Source organism: Balaenoptera musculus, chromosome 5, assembly GCF_009873245.2.
Source record: "Balaenoptera musculus isolate JJ_BM4_2016_0621 chromosome 5, mBalMus1.pri.v3, whole genome shotgun sequence".
NCBI lineage: Eukaryota > Metazoa > Chordata > Mammalia > Artiodactyla > Balaenopteridae > Balaenoptera > Balaenoptera musculus.
This window is the reverse complement of record NC_045789.1, coordinates 43,408,076-43,425,441: the sequence shown is the minus strand read 5'-3', so window position 1 is coordinate 43,425,441 and position 17,366 is coordinate 43,408,076. Positions and strand designations below refer to the sequence as shown.

Sequence of the window (17,366 nt, the reverse complement as noted above, 5' to 3'; positions counted from 1 at the left end):
TACTTCTCATAGAATTGGTGCTGTCTATTCAGACCCAGCCATGATATAATGAGGTAACGTTCAGTGATTCTCAACGGGCCATGACTTAGAAGACTATTCTTAAAATGGCCCTTGTTGGCTAAGCTAAATTTTCCTTTGGTAAGAAAAATTCTCCAGTGCTAAAAGAAGCTAAAGATCAATCTGCAAAAAGGGACACCTCTGTCTGTTTTCTTCTCATAGATGCCTCCCAATTTTGAAATAAAGCAGCTCTATATTTTGTTGATTCTGAGTTCACCAGTTCCTTTCTTTTTATCTGTTGTTTATCCAGTTACTTCCATCTAGCTCCTCCAGTTTCCCCTTCACTCACCCAGAAATACAGAAGGCCCAGGGAGCCTCGATAACTTTCTTAGCCACCCTTCCATGTAATAACACTGCTATCCTGCAAAGCTGTTTATCTCCCTCCATTTCCTTCTGGTAAAATCAAATAATGCATTAAAGTTACATTTCTTTAGACCGAGGACAAGTATACCTGTCACTTAAATTCTACTGAGAAAGGTAGGCTGGCACAGCCATGGTCATGGGCAGCTCTTAATTCAAAACAGCTCCCTCTGCTTGTGTATTCTATGCAGCTTTCAGAGGTCAAGGCACTTTATTGGGTCGTTTTGACTTGGCATGAGCTGCGCAATGCTTTGCTGAGTTGAACTAATACTTCTCTCAGCCCACTCTCCTGTCTTGTCAGTAGCACCAGTGAGAATTTTGTGGGAGAGCCTGGAAGTTGAATTTTATGTCATCTTCCAATGTTACCTATCTCCCTAAATCCCTGCTTTTGTTTCCATCATTATTCTCTAATTCCCTTTCAACAGTCCACTTTGAATCTGCCATTAATTTATTGAAATTCTCCAATCCCTTTTGCATTTACTGTTAGCCTGTGCAGCCTCTTGGGGGGAATATGTTTACTGTCAAATACATTAAAGTAGTCTGTCTTAATTCATTCTCCAGAGTATCTCTTACAAATTACAAAGAAAGTCCTCTACTTATAACATTGTGGCATTTGGGGAAATAAGTTCATCCTGAGTTTTCACAACAATATTTAGCTGCTGCGAAGTCAAGAAAGATAAAGCTGCCAGGTCATCCCCAGGAAATCCCAAGACACGTATTTTTATCATTTGCATTCTTATTTACATAAATTTGTATGCTCCATTCAAAAGGCGCTGATTCCAATTATGTAAAATAAAAGAGGAAACTCTTCTATGTCTGAGAGTGGATAATCACACAACCCAGGCTTGCTTGTTGCCCAGAGTGATTTCCAAAGCTTCTCCCCTGAAAAGAAGGAAGTTTCCCTCCTTTATTCCTACCCTCTAATCATAACCACTAATGAAAAGAGTTATCATTTAATGGTAAGATTGGAGTTGGCCCCGAAATATTCTTTTTTCTATTATGAGCTCACATTGGAATCCTCTGTTTTCCAACTGGTGTTTTCTCAACACCTTTCCTCCCCTCCACCACCCGTAGGAAGGAAACACTGGTCCTTGGTTCAGCTTGGTTCACCCTAATGTGGGTGGCAGACATTGCCTCTGGGTCCAGCTTGCAGCTTTTTACCCAACAGAAAGTTTCTTGGCAGTGAGGAAGAGAGTTTGGATTCTGGGCAGATTAACCATAGGTTTTAATTATCCACCCACAATGCTGGCTTCCACTGACCCCTATAATTAAAGCTTGACTTTCTTACATATTTGGCATCATTTTCCCCTCCAGGTGGATGGATCACAGAGCTGATTGCAAAACGAATTCATTAGCGTATTTTACAGAACGTGTGTTAAGCCCAGAAGCCAGAGCTATGGGGAGAAAAGAGAGCAAGAGTATCCTTTGGGAGCAGCCCCACTCACCCCAGGACAGTCCTAGTGTCACTGTGCAGAAAGACACCTACCTGCTCACTCTGCCCTGGGGGGGAGGGAGACCTGAGGAACACACAGTGAAATATCACTGAACCAAGAATGGTCATACTGCACTTGATTTCCTTCTGCTTTCTGACAAGCATTTTCCAAAGTTACTCTCTACCATTTCTATACTGCTGTTAGTGTTTCTAATCAGGTCTAGGAAAACATCCAGTAAACTCAGGACTATCTATTGGATTGAAGTGCAATTTAGTCAGAAAAGACCCCTCCAGCGTTCACGGACTTCTGACCTCAGTCTTTGAAACAGCTTCTTTCCATCCCCACAGAGTGGTGTTCTGTTTAGAACCTATAAAAAGTCAAAGGAGGCGGGGCTGGAGGGGACGGAGGCCAGGGGAAGGCAGTGAAATGGAGCTGTTGCCAGCACATTTTGTGATGTTCAGGGAGTGTTTTGTTTGTTTGTTGTTTTAATCTTTGGGTCAAAGGATACTCCCCTTACTTGGAACCAAAGTCAGCAGAGGGGAAGTGCAGACCTTACTGAACCCGAAGTACAGAAAGTCAGTCCCTAGAAGCTTGGGTTGCTCCCCTGCTACGCCTGCAAAACCTCAGCGGGCTGACAGCGGGCAGGAGACTTCCTGTTCGACTGGGAGCTTGTGCCCTGCAGAAAGCTGTCTTGGCAGGACTTGCCGCCAAGGCAAAATTACCAGGAATTGCTGGGAAAATAGATTCATTTCCTTTTAAAAACTACAGAAGCTTCAGTTCTGCCCACATATATATATAAGTTGGAGAGAAAAGCCCTATTGAAAGAACTTTTGTTTGTGTTTGACTTGTCTGGACAGTGGCTATGTCTCATCCTAGTTGTTGGAGCGCGTGTGGTCCAGAGACGCACCACTGTAGCAAAGGATAGGAAGGTGGCTGCTATCCCAGGTAGACTGGCCCTTCAGTTAAGGTGTGCCTGGAAAGTGTCCTTGACAAACTCGCCAGAGTTTTGCCTCCCTTCCTGATGTAACAGGGAAGAGCCACATCTAACTACATGTTGGATCTGTTTCTTTTACATTAACCTTTTCTTTCCGCTGCTTTTGTTCACTGAAAGGATACTGTCTATATGTAATGGCCTGCCTCGGGGAACCCTGCCCCTCTGCCTAAATGTTAAACCAAAGTGCCTTTGTTCAGGGAAGCATCCTGAGCCTATCCACCTGTGGATGGCTGCAAGAAAGAAGAAATTAACACATCCCCTCCCGGAGGCTGGCCATTCCAGGGGATATTTGCAAAACTTACGGCCTTTTTTTACTTTACCTCCTCATCTCCTCCCCCCTCTCTGTTATATAAAAGAAACTGGCATCCAAACCCTGATAAGATGGTTTTTTGGAGACATTAGTCTGCCATCTTCTGGGTCTGCTGGCTTTCCGAATAAAGTCGTATTCCTTGACTCAACACCTTGTCTCCCGATTTATTGGCCTGTTGTGAGGTGAGCAGAGCAAGCTTGGACTCGGTAACACTGACATATAACACGCCCCAGCTCCCATTTCTTGGGATGAGCAAATTGAGCACGTGTTTCCTCTAAGTTTACCATGTGTATAGCATTTCATTTATTGATTCATTCAACTCATTTGCATAATTCATTGAGTATTTGGATACACAGTGAATAAAATGGGTTAAAAAAATCCTTGCTCTTGTGAATTTATATTAAATTGTTTAATTCTTTTTTTTAAAAAATAAATTTATTTATTTATTTATTTTTGGCTGCGTTGGGTCTTTGTTGCTGCGCGCAGGCTTTCTCTAGTTGCGGCGAGCGGGGGCTATTCTTCATTGCGGTGCGCAGGCTTCTCATTGCGGTGGCTTCTCTTGTTGCGGACCACGGGCTCTAGGCGCATGGGCTTCAGTAGTTGTGGCACGTGGGCTCTAGAGTGCAGGCTCAGTAGTTGTGGCGCACGGGCTTAGTTGCTCCGTGGCATGTGGGATCTTCCTGGACCAGGGCTCGAACCCATGTCCCCTGCATTGGCAGGTGGATTCTTAACCACTGCACCACCAGGGAAGCCCTAAATTGTTTAATTCTGATGACAGTCCCGTGAGGCAGTATTATTATTATGAAGCCCCCTTTACAGGTGATTTGCTCAGTCACAGAGCCAGTGAACGGTGGAGCCAGGATTTGAACCCAGGCAGCCGGACGCCATTAAGCCCACACTCTTAATCATCCAGCTCCACACTCCCTAGTGGGACTGATGGGTGTGATTTCAGGTTCAGAACAGTTTGCAGTTCAGGCAAATACCTGTAGTTTCTCTTCTGGAGGCAAAGTCTTTCATTCCACAGCATAATTTAAATAAAGCAAATATGTTTGAAAGAGGTAGTATGGTGGTTGGATTTCACACTAAGACGTTGAAGCGGATCAGAGTTTGCACCCCAAGATATGCCACTACGGCATAAGGATTATCTTGAGTCAAAGGCAATTGAGAAAGAGCAGATGTAGGAAAAGCTCTCTGCCCTCTCCCTTTCTGTCTAAAAGTAGAACATAAATTTCCCTTTGTAAAGGTAACATAAATTTGTAAAGGTGTCTTTCCCATACCAGGAAGAAGATGACTTTTGATCACTGGAGATGATTCTTATCAATAGAAAAGGTACCAACGTGAGTTTGCATAACAAACCTTACGAAATAACACTTAATCTTCCATTAATTGTCCCCACATATTTACCATCTCACAATTTATGGCCCAGAGAAGCCCAAATCCCTTTTCCTTTCTCTTGTCACTTCTCCACAGTTAATCACTCTTTGTTAAAATGGTATATAAGCCCCAAATACAAATGCTTCTTTGGGTCTTCACTTCTTTTCTATGAAGGCCTCTTTATTCATGATAATAAATCTTTCCTCCTGTTTACCCATTTTTTTTGTTTTGTTTTGTTTAATTTCCATCACCCCAGGTACTAAGCCTAGAAGAGAAGAGGAAAAAGAATTTTTCCTTCTCCTACAATGTAAATGACTAAAAGCCACCTCTTTCTTTCTAGTAAGTTCTGATAGGCGGGGAAGGTGGTCAAAGAGCTGAGAAAGCAGGGCACTGAAGGGAGTTGGGGAGGACATCATCAAAATGCACGTGGGGGCAGAAGCTGAGGCCAGGGAATCTCAGATCAATGTCACTCAGCTCAACATTTTGCCTAGGGCAAATGCAACTAGGGCAAACCAAATAGGTCAAAATTTGGATTTTTATCAGCCACTTTTATGAGATCAATTTGATTATGTCACCCAGGTAGCTCAAAACAAACAGAAAGAAGAGCCAACAGGCTCAGATCATACTGTTCAACAAGAAATGAATTCATTCTTACTTTGCCAATTGGCTTCTCAATTGGAGGGCTTGTAAAGCAGATTGGAGTAATGCTGCTGTACATTGAAGATTTCCATTGCTGTTCCTATGAGAAAGGAAACAGAGAGAGAGAGATTTCAGGGACTTGGCTGGCCTTTCTGCTGCATGAAGCCATTTCCCTGCTTCCCACAATAGTGCCTCAAGCACTTAACCGTAATGGTTGTCACTTGAAATACCTGAGTCAGCATTTATGCACAGGCATCTTCAGTTTGCAGTCTGTGCAAACTCATTTAACCTTTTACAGGGTTATATTACAAAACCTTTTATGACATTTTGAAGGAATGTTGACAAAAGTGCAGAATATTTTCAGCCTAATCTGTTAAGGCATCTTCCTAGAACATAGATTAGGCTATGTGAATCTTTTTTAAAAAAATAACTTTATTAATATCTCATCTCATTGCATAAAAACACTGACCACAGTTAAACTTCTGGTTTTCAAATATCTGATTCTATATGGGATACTGTCCAAAGTTCTCTACCTGCTTTTCAGAACACTCCAAAATGTGGCTCTTTTTCACTTTTTTGCTTTAGTTCCAACTCTGTCTTACAGTTTAACCTAAACCTCAAGCCACATTTGGCCAATGTGTTATTCTTAAATAGACTCCAATCTATGCCTTTGTTTATACTGTTCCTAGTTCCTAAAAGATCCTTTCCTCACTGTCTGTCTTATGACTTCCTACCTGTCCTAAAAAGCCCAGCTCAGATTCCCTAAGAAACATTTCTCTATATTCCTCCGTTCTGGTGAGAGTCAGAATACATTTCTCCCTAACACAGGATCCACATACAGCAAGTCCCCTACATATGAAACTTCATGTTGTGAACTTTCAAGATGCGAACATGCGTTCGCATGTTCAATCACGTAAGTTAGTTCACGTGTCTGGCATACATTGTAACGTGCGTGCATCCTCTACAAGTGGTTGTGCTTTTGTGTACTTTACTGTACAGTATTGTATAAAGTACAGGAGTACAGTATCTTTATTTCAAGCCCAGGATGTCTGGAAGCTAATGTAAAAGCAGCGGTATATAGTCGATTGTGTTAGTTGGGTACCTAGGCTAACTTTGTTGGACTTAGGAACAAATTGGACTTATGAACGTGCTCTTGGAACTGAACTCGTTCCTATTTAGGGGACTTACCATACTATTATTAGAGTACTTGTCACTATCTGCTGGGAAGGTGAGCTACTGAAGACAGGACTCATGTCTTAGTTATCTTTGTATCCTTCACAATCTAACACAGATCTCATGCATTGCTCTGGTCTGAATGTGTCCCTCCAAAATTTATATGTTAAAATCCTAAGCCCCAAAGTGATGGTATTAGGAGGTGGTGCCTTTGGGAAGTGATCTGGGAAGTGAATGGGATTAACGTCCTTGTAAAAGAGGTCCCAGGGTGCTTGCTGGCCCCCTTCCCATGTGAGCATACAAGTAGAAGTCTGCGACCTGGAAGAGGACCCTCACTCGACCATGCTGACACCCTGATCTCAGACTTCCAGCCTCCAGAACTGTGAGAAATAAATATCTGCTGTTTATAAGACCCCCAGTCTGTGGTATTTTGTTATAGCAGCCTGAAGGGACTAAGACACAGATGTAGGTGCTTTCCATTAGAGCACTCTTCCCTTTCGTCGGCTGAATCTTTTCTTTATGTAGAAACATCCCAGCAGATCCGGCTCTCTCCAGCCCCCAGCTTTGATTCTCACTACACACATTTTTCAGTGTCATTAGAGGAAACATCAAGAGACTTGTTATTGAAAAGAAAACGTAACTATAGGTACCAACAACCCCATAAAATAAAAATGACCTTTAAAAATGAATCAGCAAGCATTGACCCATCCCCACCTCCCGCTGTCCATTAATTGGCCATGTTTCTTGAGTGAAAGGAAAATTTTTCAGTGGTCTTAGCAAAGGAATGGAGTATGACCCTCTGGAATCTCTACCCCTGCTGTTACTAATTATCTTACTCTGGGCAAATTACTTGTACTTTCGACCAGGGTGGCCCTGCCTGTAAATGTGGTTTGTGTTATTTACACACATCTCGCAGGGTATTTTGAGACTAACTGTGGAGCTATCTGTGGCCTGGAAATGCAAAGCATAATTCCTGAGGAAGAGGCCCTGCAGTCTACCCCCAGGAGAAGCCATTCAAACCTCTGACTTCTTCCCGTGGTCTGGAAACAGGGGTTATGGTTGGATTCCGAGGGATATGGATTTCCGTCCATTAGGAGTTAAACTGAGACGAGCAACTCATTTCACAGGTCATGTTCCAGCCATCAAAGTTTAATTACTACCAAACCCACTGGCCTAGGTCCCAACCATGTTAATGCATGCATGAATGAAAGTTCCAAAGGATCCAGTTACCCAATCCCACCTTTCAGAGATAAAAAGACATTGAATGGCACCAGGGAAAAGGCCAAAATACATCAACTGAGACTGCAACTTTTTTTTTTTTAATGAAAATAACAGGCTCAGTGTTGATGATCAGGACACATGATTCAGTTTCAAGGAAGTCAATCTGCAGATGCAGAAGATGAATCTGAAAAACTCTGCCCTTCCCTCTGAGGCTGGTCCGGTTGCTATGGCAACATGTAACTCATTTTCTTAGGTTGTTGTGGAGCTTGATTTTCTTTAGACCAAAGAGTCCCTTGATACGATTGCACTGGGTATACTTAAGACAAAAACAACCCAAGAGTCACAAAGCATAGACTTCTTACCTAGAAATTATTTGTGTGGTGGGAAAATATGTGATGATTCTGCGCCATATATAAAAGGGTATTTCTGAAATAATGGGTTCACACGCAAAATGCAGAGTAGTCAGGGGTATATAGTTATTACTAAATATTATTTCCCTTTCCCTATCTCCTTTCCTCCTTTCAGGCTTTCCACACAGGGTTTGCTGTTGCTGTTGTTTGGATGGTTGAGTGGCTAGTGGTAAGAGTTGTTCCCCATCTAACTCACCTAAATATGGGGACAGGGCACTGAGGATGGACTTGGACAAAGTGGAACGAGAGAATTAGAGAAAAGTTGTTGAAGCCTCAGGCAAGTCGGCCATCCTCTCTAGCTCTCTGCAAAATAAGGGCAAAACTGCCGCTTTATCTTCTTCCCATCATAACTTCAGAGCATTCCTGAGAAGCTACAGAACCACTCAGAGCTCTCCACATGACAGGTACCTGGGGTCACTTTTCTGAGACTGGATTCCTAAAAGGAGACCAAAGAAGTGGTTAAGGCTGTGAACTGTAATTACAACCTTCAGTGTTTACCCTGGAGTCTGAAGTATAAGGGCAATTCCTGGCGCCAAAGGACAGAAATAATCTAGGATTTTGATGAGGAAGGATGCCGGGATCATCTGGCAACTCAGCTACCTGGCTGAGCAGTGGAATCCGTCCAGGTGGCATCTGCCTAAGGGTGCGTCCCTGGCCAGCTCAAACGACCCTAATAACTCCCAAGGAAAGAACGCGTCTTCCCTCAGAAATCTCGATCTTATACCCTACAGAAAACATGGAAGTGGATATCCATCAACTGTCTGTCCCTTCTCCTCCCACCTCAGGGCTAGGAACAATGTAATCTGTTTTGAGATGGAAGCAGGTTCTACTTTAAAGACTGCCATTCTTCTATCCAGCCTCAACTTGTCACCCATTCTTTACCTGGAATAAAAACAACTGCACCTTCCATCTATAGAGTGCTTTCAAAGAACTGCTGACACCGCAGTTTAGTTGCTCCTCACAGAAACCTGAGCTGTTCCTGGGACCTAGGACATTGAGAGAACTGTGATATTTCAAACACTCACTGGGAACCAAGGAAGGAGAAAGTTCCTGAAAAGGGACGTGATATAGATATATAGAGAGGAAGGGCCAGACCCCATTGCTCTGACTCCTCTTCTCTCTGGCCCCCCCAACCTAATGGTTGAGGCCAATGAACAGGAATTTGGGTTCGCCCCACCCACGCCAGCTGGAGTTCCTTCTTAGCAAGGGTCAAGCACACAGACGCAGAGGTGAGGTGGCCTTGGGAAGGGAGGAGAGCTGGGTGGAGGGCCATTAAATGTTGACTCACTCAGGCTTGACCAGACTTCCTCCCTTTTTCCACATTCCAGTACAATTTTGGTGAACTTAAGTAAACTGTGCACACTGCTAAATGTTCCTACTTCCTTTGGGTTATTATCACAGACCTACACCAGCTCTGGTATATGAAAATCCCCTCCCCTCAAAACTTGTGAGCAGAGAGAGGCAGGGGGAGAAGAGCCTCACAAGCATTCCGGTTTTTAAGTTTCTGGGCAGAATCTTGTTAGACCCTGACCTGCTTATACATTTTTCAGCACCTCCCTCAATACCCATTTCCCATAAATGCTCTGCTGAATTTTTGCATTTGAATTTCTATTTCTTAGATTTTTACATGTGAATTTTTTAAATGTCCCTTGTGCTTTTTCCTTCCTTTCCTATGTTTTATGCATCCTCAGTACCACCTGTACCTACCACAAGGCTGCCATTACGAGAAACATTAAAACAAGTGCTTTCGAAACACTCAACACCATTAGTGGGACTTTTGAAAGAAAGTGGCACATCTCCTTCACCATACTCTCCTGTCTCTGAGTTTCCAGCCAGCCTTTATCCAAATGCATGTATATTTAGCTACAATGCCATTTCGCATCACTCTTATACATTTTCCATTTAACATCACGTTACATATTTTCTGTGTTTTTACATAGTCTTTGGGTTTATAATATTTAGTGACTACATCATGTTCCATCAACAGGATGGAGTATAATGTATTTGCTATCTTGATACATATTTTGATTATTTCCATTTTTCTCCCTAATTTTTTTTGAAGTTTTTAAAACAGTTCTATTGATACGATTCACATACCATCCACTCCACACATTTAAAGTGCACAATTCAATGTTTCTTAATACACTCACAGCGTTGTGCAGCCATCATCAGAATGTAATTTTAGAGTATTTGTGTCCCCTGCCAGAAGAAACACTTTACCTAATAGGAGTCTTCACCATCCTTCCTGTCCCCTCCCCAAGCCCTAGGCAACCACTAGTCAACTTTCTACCTATATTTTTGCCTATTATGGACATTTTATATAAATGAAATCACACTCTATGTTGTCTTCTGTGACTTTCATATAGTGTAATGTTTTCAGATTACCCACGTTGTAGCATGTATCATCACTTCATCATTTTTCACTGCCAAAAAAACTCCATTGAATGGATATACCACATGTTAGGCATCTGTTTATTCATATGAGTTGTTTCTACTTTGGGACTATTATGAATAAGGCATTTACGAGCATTCATGCACAAGTTTTCATTTCTCTTGGTTATACACCTCGGAGTGGAAATGCCAGATCATAAGACACCTCTATATTTCACATTTTGAGGAACTATCAAACTACTTTTCCCTGTAAATAATACCTGTGAAAATATACTTTTTGGTCTTTTGAATCATTTCTTTAGAATATTTTTCCAGGAATAGGGTTCCTGTGCCTAAGATACGGACATTTTATGGCTCTTGCTATTTTCTACCTGTACTGCTTTCAAAAGGATTGGACCAGTTTACACAGCTACCATATATCATATATGTATCATGTATATATGCATGTATATACACACACACATTTTTCCACACAGCAAACTTATGAGGAAGATGCCACAGTTAACCTCATATTTATAGATGAAGACACTAAGGGCCACAGAGGTTAAAATGCTTATCTTAAAAGTATATGTCTGTATATACATACCAAATGTAAAATAGATAGCTAGTGGGAAGCAGCCGCATAGCACAGGGAGATCAGCTTGGTGCTTTGTGACCACCTAGAGGGGTGGGATAGGGGAGGCGGGGAGGGAGACGCAAGAGGGCGAGATATGGGGATATATGTATATGTATAGCTGATCCACTTTGTTATAAAGCAGAAACTAACACACCATTATAAAGCATTATACTCAATAAAGATGTTAAAAAAAAAAAGTATATGTCTGGCTCGAAGGACCTTATAAACAAGACAATAATGATAAAGTAGAAAGCGCCCTGGCCCCCATTCCAAAGTCTTGGATTTGAGAACAGCTTTGATACTCATTTGATATATGACCTCTTTGGGGTTCCATATTTCTTTAGCAATAAAATGTATAGTATATAATTTGCTATTTTTTAGAAGATCCAATAAGGCAATGTATTTGAAAACATTCAAATCAAACAATACATAAAATTGTACATCTTTTTGATACTTCAAAATCAAGATGTGGTTGTTACACCATACAACAGTCCATTCACTTGTATGATACGAACCTAAATTCTCTAGGAGTTCAGAAAAAATAGGAAGGAAAATGAAAATGCAAAGTCATCATTTATTCAAACATGAGAAAACATCACATAGGAGAAGAAATAGTTCTCCACAGTTCCCACGTATCACTGGAGGTTCAACTTCATGTGCAAAATGATCCCGAAGTATGGGCCTCCTGAGAGGTCCAATCTAAAATAATCACACGGAGCTTTCAGGAGTGAGGAAGGAGCTGGGATGCTGTACTTGCCTCTTGGGAGATGGGGGCTACTTGGAGACCAGCACCAAACCTTTCGGGAAAGGTATCAGTGGGTAAGTGCAAGTCTAAGTTGATTGCAAAAACATACGTTGAAGTCCTAACTCCCAGCACCTCAGAATATGACTGTATTTGGAGGGAGGGCCTTTGAATAGGTGATTAAGTTAAAATGAGATCATCAGAATGGGCCACAATTCAAATAACTTGGGTCCCTTATAAGAAGAGGAAATTATAGACCAGATACACACATAAGGAAGATCATGTGAAGACACAAGGAGAAGATGGCCATCTATAAGCCAAGGAGAGAAGTTTCAGAAGAAACCACCTCTGCTGACACCTTCATCTCAGATTTCTAGTCTCCAGAACTATGATAAAAGAAATTTCTGTTGTTTAAGCCACCCAGTCTGTGGTAGTTGGTTATGGCAACCCTAGAAAACTAACAAAAAGATTCCTAGAAAAAAATAAAAAGATTCAGTATCAGGAGGAAGGGCCTTTAGAAGAGATGCCTTTTGGGGCTTTTAGGCAGTCAGTGTAGGAACGGTTTCCAAATGAACTGGGAGAAGATGTTGCAGTGACTGGTGACAAAGCAGAGGCAGAAGTCTGAATGGGCAGAGTTCTGTACATCAGCACTGAGCAGGCCCTGGGGATATTCAGCAGAATAAGATGCTGTCTTACTCTCAAGGAGCTCCCCCAAGTCTAGTAGGGGAGAGAGATGAACAAATAACATTCAAAAGGAGTGGTGCATATTCAGGACATTGGAGAAGATGTCCAACATATAGAAGATGCAGTGGGAGCAAGGGAGGAGCATCTAACTCAGCCAAGAGAGGAGTTCCTGGGGTCGGAAGGCTTCTAGATGGAGGCAGTACAGGAGCTGAGGATAGAAGGACAGAACAAAAGTTAGGTAGTCAAAGAAGTGGAGTGGGGCAGGGAGGGGAGGGAGGGCCTGGGGATATGGAAAGAGGTTTATGGGTGTGCAGGAAGAGGAAATGTCATAAGGGCAAGAGGTATGAAATGAAAATAAATGTTGAGTTTTATGTGAACCACAGATTCATTTGGGGCTGTTAGATCTTAAAGAGTGAGACAGAGGTGCAGAGAGATGACCCTGGATAGGCAGGCAGGAAGCCCACGATTCCTTTATAATAGTGTTTGAATGGATTACCTGGCCAGGAGATGGAGCATGCATTTGAGAGGAGGAAAAGACTGTAAGCTTGGTAAACGTTTAGGCTACCGTTATCACAAACCAGGAAAGACAGGCGGTCTAGAGGTGAGGAAAGTAGAGACAAGGAGCACAGATTTGACAGACTCCAGGAGAAGGGAAGGACATGATGGGAAGGTGCAGGTGAGGGGCAGTTCGTTTGCATCAGGTTACGCCCAGGCACCAAAAGGCGCAAAGAGCGCTCACCACTTCAGAGTCCTGATTTTAAATGTATTATTCTGGATGTAAATTGTGTACTACATTTTGGTCTTAACTTGCCTTCTTACCTCGACTCAAAATTTTTCGCTGCCACCAAATTTTTTTGCTTTCTCCCATGCACACACCCTGTTGTGCAGTGGGTTCACCGTTCTGCTAAGAATGAAATACTCATACGTGCACAAGCTACTAAACATGCATTGTCTGCATACAAGTTAAATGCTCTTACACGGACATTTAAAGCTGATATTGTACAATATAGATATAAATGATAAAATTCATACTAATAATTTGATTTAATATTTCTTTACTTAGAATGACAACAAGTAGCAAATAAAGAACAGCATGACAAGTTGAGAGAGAGACTGCAGAAGAAAGGAAAACACTTTATATTTTAGTATGTTTTAACAGCATTTTTCCCTGCTTTTTGAACCAAGGGGCCTGCTGAAAGTCTAAGCATGGCCAGGGTACCAAAAACAGCAGTAAGACAATCACCAAACCTGTTGGTAACCACTTAAAAAATTGCTAACAAAATTCAATTGCTAACAAAATGCTACTGTGTTTTTTTTCATGATTGTGACATTAATTTAAGCTTTATTTTTTAATGACACATTGTAACGGACACAACATTAATCAGTTTAGGTGGAAAGGAAAAGTCATGATATACAACTGCTTTATCTTTAAAGGAATAGTAAACTACCTCCCTGACCAATTTTTTTATTGAAGCATAGTTAATTTACAATGTTATGTTATTTCAAGCGTACAGCAAAGTGTTTCAGATCTCTTCCATTATAGGTTATTACAAGATATTGAGTATAGTTTCCCTGTGCTCTACAGTAGGTCCTATTTTACACATAGTAGTGTGTATATATTAACCCCAGACCCCTAATTTATCTGTCTGACGCCCCCAACCTCACTATCCCTTTGGTAACATAAGTTTGTTTTCTATGAGTCTATTTCTGTTTTGTAAATAAGTTCAATTGTATCATTTTTTTTAGATTCCACATATAAGTGATATGATATCCACATATGATATTTGTCTTTTATTTGCATTTTAAAACTGGTTTATCTATATATAACTGCCACAGTGTGCATGGCCTAATTACACTCTTAGGCAAATTTATCTTGATATAATGTTAGAGGGACTATGACAAACTGTACTTGATACATTGCAGTGCTTTTTCCAAGTCGGGAGCTCAGGTAAAATACAAGTAACAAAGATAGTCAAATTGGATTCCAAAATCACTAAAAATGATCTGTCTGAAAATACATGAGCTTCATCTGTTCCAAGCACCTGGGAATGCTCTAACTACAGGCTCAAGGTAAGCTTTGGATTCTGAGACTATATAGACAAATTTCTGTTCTCAAAGATAAAAATCTATTAATATTAATTAAATTTATGCAAATGTTAAAATAATTTTAAAATGAAAATATCCATGCATGCTTTATACTCAGATACAACTTCTAAAGAACAGGGAATAAGCTTTTGTTCTCACATTTTTGGGCTTTTCTCTGTTCCCCAAGCAGATGCATTTTGCCTGCTACTCTTTTTTTTTTTTTTTTTTAAGTATTTATTTATTTATTTATGGCTGTGTTGGGGTCTTCGTTTCTGTGCGAGGGCTTTCTCTAGTTGCGGCAAGTGGGGGCCACTCCCCACCGCGGTCATGGGCCTCTCACCATCGTGGCCTCTCTTGTTGCAGAGCACAGGCTCCAGACGCGCAGGCTCAGCAATTATGGTTTCACGGGCCCAGCCGCTCCGCGGCACGTGGGATCCTCCCAGACCAGGGCTCGAACCGTGTCCCCTGCATTGGCAGGCAGACTCTCAACCGCTGCACCACCAGGAGCCCTTGCCTGCTACTCTAAATCTTCCTTATAGTGACTCTTGGATTCATTTTTCAGCTCTAAACATAGTAAAGTAAAAATATCTTATCACACTTCTCTCCTTGAAGCTACAATATTGCTCAGAGTTCCTCTACCATTTCTAAGAGATGTGTACAGTAATACATTTTCAAACAATAATAGCCCTTAACTAGTCATCCTTAAAATTTCTTGTGTTACTAGAAATTAAGTGAGGTCAGTTGGCAGATCATGAATGGAACCATAACCCATGGACATAATTCTCTCAGAGAGCAGATAGGTGATACAATTTCAAGTGCAGAGGTTAAGGAAGCCCACCCTTTGATTATCTGCACCTGAAATTTCTTTTCTAGGAAAAGACATTCATTCTGTAATGAACAGTTAGCAAAAGGTTTAATGTGTGAAATTCCCTGGGAGAGATGGCATGTTGGTTTTAATTCACAATCAGGGGAACATGACTGAGGGAGAATAATCTCTTAAGATCAGGTTTTGATAGAAATAGAGCGAGGAGGAGTAACCAATGACTGCAACTGAGGGAGACGCAGTGGGGTACCAGATTCCGCATCTGCCCCATCACTGCATCTTGGCGTTCCCTGTCATGTGTTACATGTCACATTGATTTATAGGCCAGAAGCAGTCTTCCCCATTTTAATCTCCAGTTTAATAGGGAAAAAAATCCTAAAATGGTCCACATTGTAGACTCCATACCATGCAATTTGTATTATTTCAGGTATTTAAATGTTATTATGGTTATACTTCTCAGGAACAAGAATGGTGTTTTATGGAAGCAGTTCTTCACTCATCAATAGACGAGTTCTTCCTGATGGCAGGATAGCCCTCTCTGGGCTGGACTTTAGAACAAGAGCAGAGGTGACTCCTACTTGGACTTGCTCAGGGAGGCATCTGGTGTGGGGTTCTTGTCACAGCATCATGTGTATGTGTTCAATCATTAAATCAGCTTGCTTGGTTTTCTTTATTAGAAGTTGTGATCCATTATCCAATTGCATTCAGGTTGAAGGGCACAGAATTTAGTGTCAGAAGATCTGGGTTTGAGCCTTTTTTTCTTTTGATTCCTCAAAAAGAAAGTAAAGACACTGCTACAACTTTTCTCTTACCTGCCCTGCCCACCTCAGAGCTTTGTTATGAATGGCCACTCTGGTCAGCACAGTGACTGAGGTTATGTTTGACATTGTCTTTAACTCCCAAAGCAATACTCCACATGAGACAAAGCCGAAGAGCATGACTTAAAAACTAGAATGTATAGTATCACACAAACGTTAGTTTCTCTCAAGCAAACAAAGAAATGGAATGTACAGTGGTATTTTAGTAGAGAGGATGCATGCCAGTGACATTTTAATCTGAATTTGATTATGAAAGGTAAAAATTTTTAAAGCAGATATATTTTAGGACATGGAGTCACCTCTGACTCTTGTCCCTTAGTGGGTCTGACTCTCCTCTCACATCTCTAATCAAGACCGTCTGTGGCTTACCAGATCGCTAGGACAAGGAGGATAGATGTTTTCTCTGCCTCCCTGGGAAAGATGGTCTCCTGCTCAGCAACCCGAGGGCCAGTCAAGGTCCCATCCAGGTAGAATCTCCTCCATGCTTCCTCCTGGTCACTCCTCAAAGGAAGCCACTATCCTGATTTCTAACACCACAGTTTCCCACACTTGCCCCTCCCCGCCTTCTTGAATTCCATATGAATAAAATTACCCCAGAATATATATTTTTGAATCTCCATTCTTTTCCTTAACATTATTTTTTGGGGGGTTCATCATGGCATTGTGTATGGCTATAGTCCATTTACTTTCATTGCTGTGTAGTACCATCCTCTGAATATATCACAATTTAATCCGTTCATCACTGCTAATGGACATTTGTATTATTTCCGGTTTGGAGCTATTATACATAGTACTGCTATCACGTCCTTACCATTGCCTTTTGGTACACATATGTATATTTTTTCTATGTGGTAGAAAAACTGCTAGATCACAGACTCTGTATATACTCAATTTTAGTAGACAAGGCCAAAGAGTTTTCCAAAGTGGTTGTACCAACATGCACTTCACCAAACTTAGACTTCCTTTAGCAGTGTCTTTTATTTATTTATTTATTATTGAGGTAACATTGATCTATAACGTTATATAACTTTCATTAGAAAATGTCTTTTAATACATTTCTTTTCTGTTTCTATTAGCCAGAGCTGGTTCCTGCTGCTTGCAAATAAGAACTTCACAAGACATGTGGGAAAACCTGGAGGGGAGTGTTACAGGTAAGAGTAACAAGGAGGGCTTCCCTGGTGGCGCAGTGGTTGAGAATCTGCCTGCCAATGCAGGGGACACGGGTTCGAGCCCTGG

The 17,366-nt window shown here is 41.4% G+C and overlaps 1 protein-coding gene across 1 annotated transcript in view; it reads right to left on the bottom strand.

Annotated features, from left to right (window-relative positions):
• LOC118895532 overlaps positions 1 to 17,366 on the bottom strand; it is a 476,261-nt gene that overhangs the window by 49,976 nt on the left and 408,919 nt on the right. Inside the window, exon 4 of the mRNA XM_036852742.1 lies at positions 5,184 to 5,267. Coding sequence (XP_036708637.1) covers positions 5,184 to 5,267 — 84 coding nt within the window. The remainder of the gene's footprint in view (positions 1 to 5,183; positions 5,268 to 17,366) is intronic.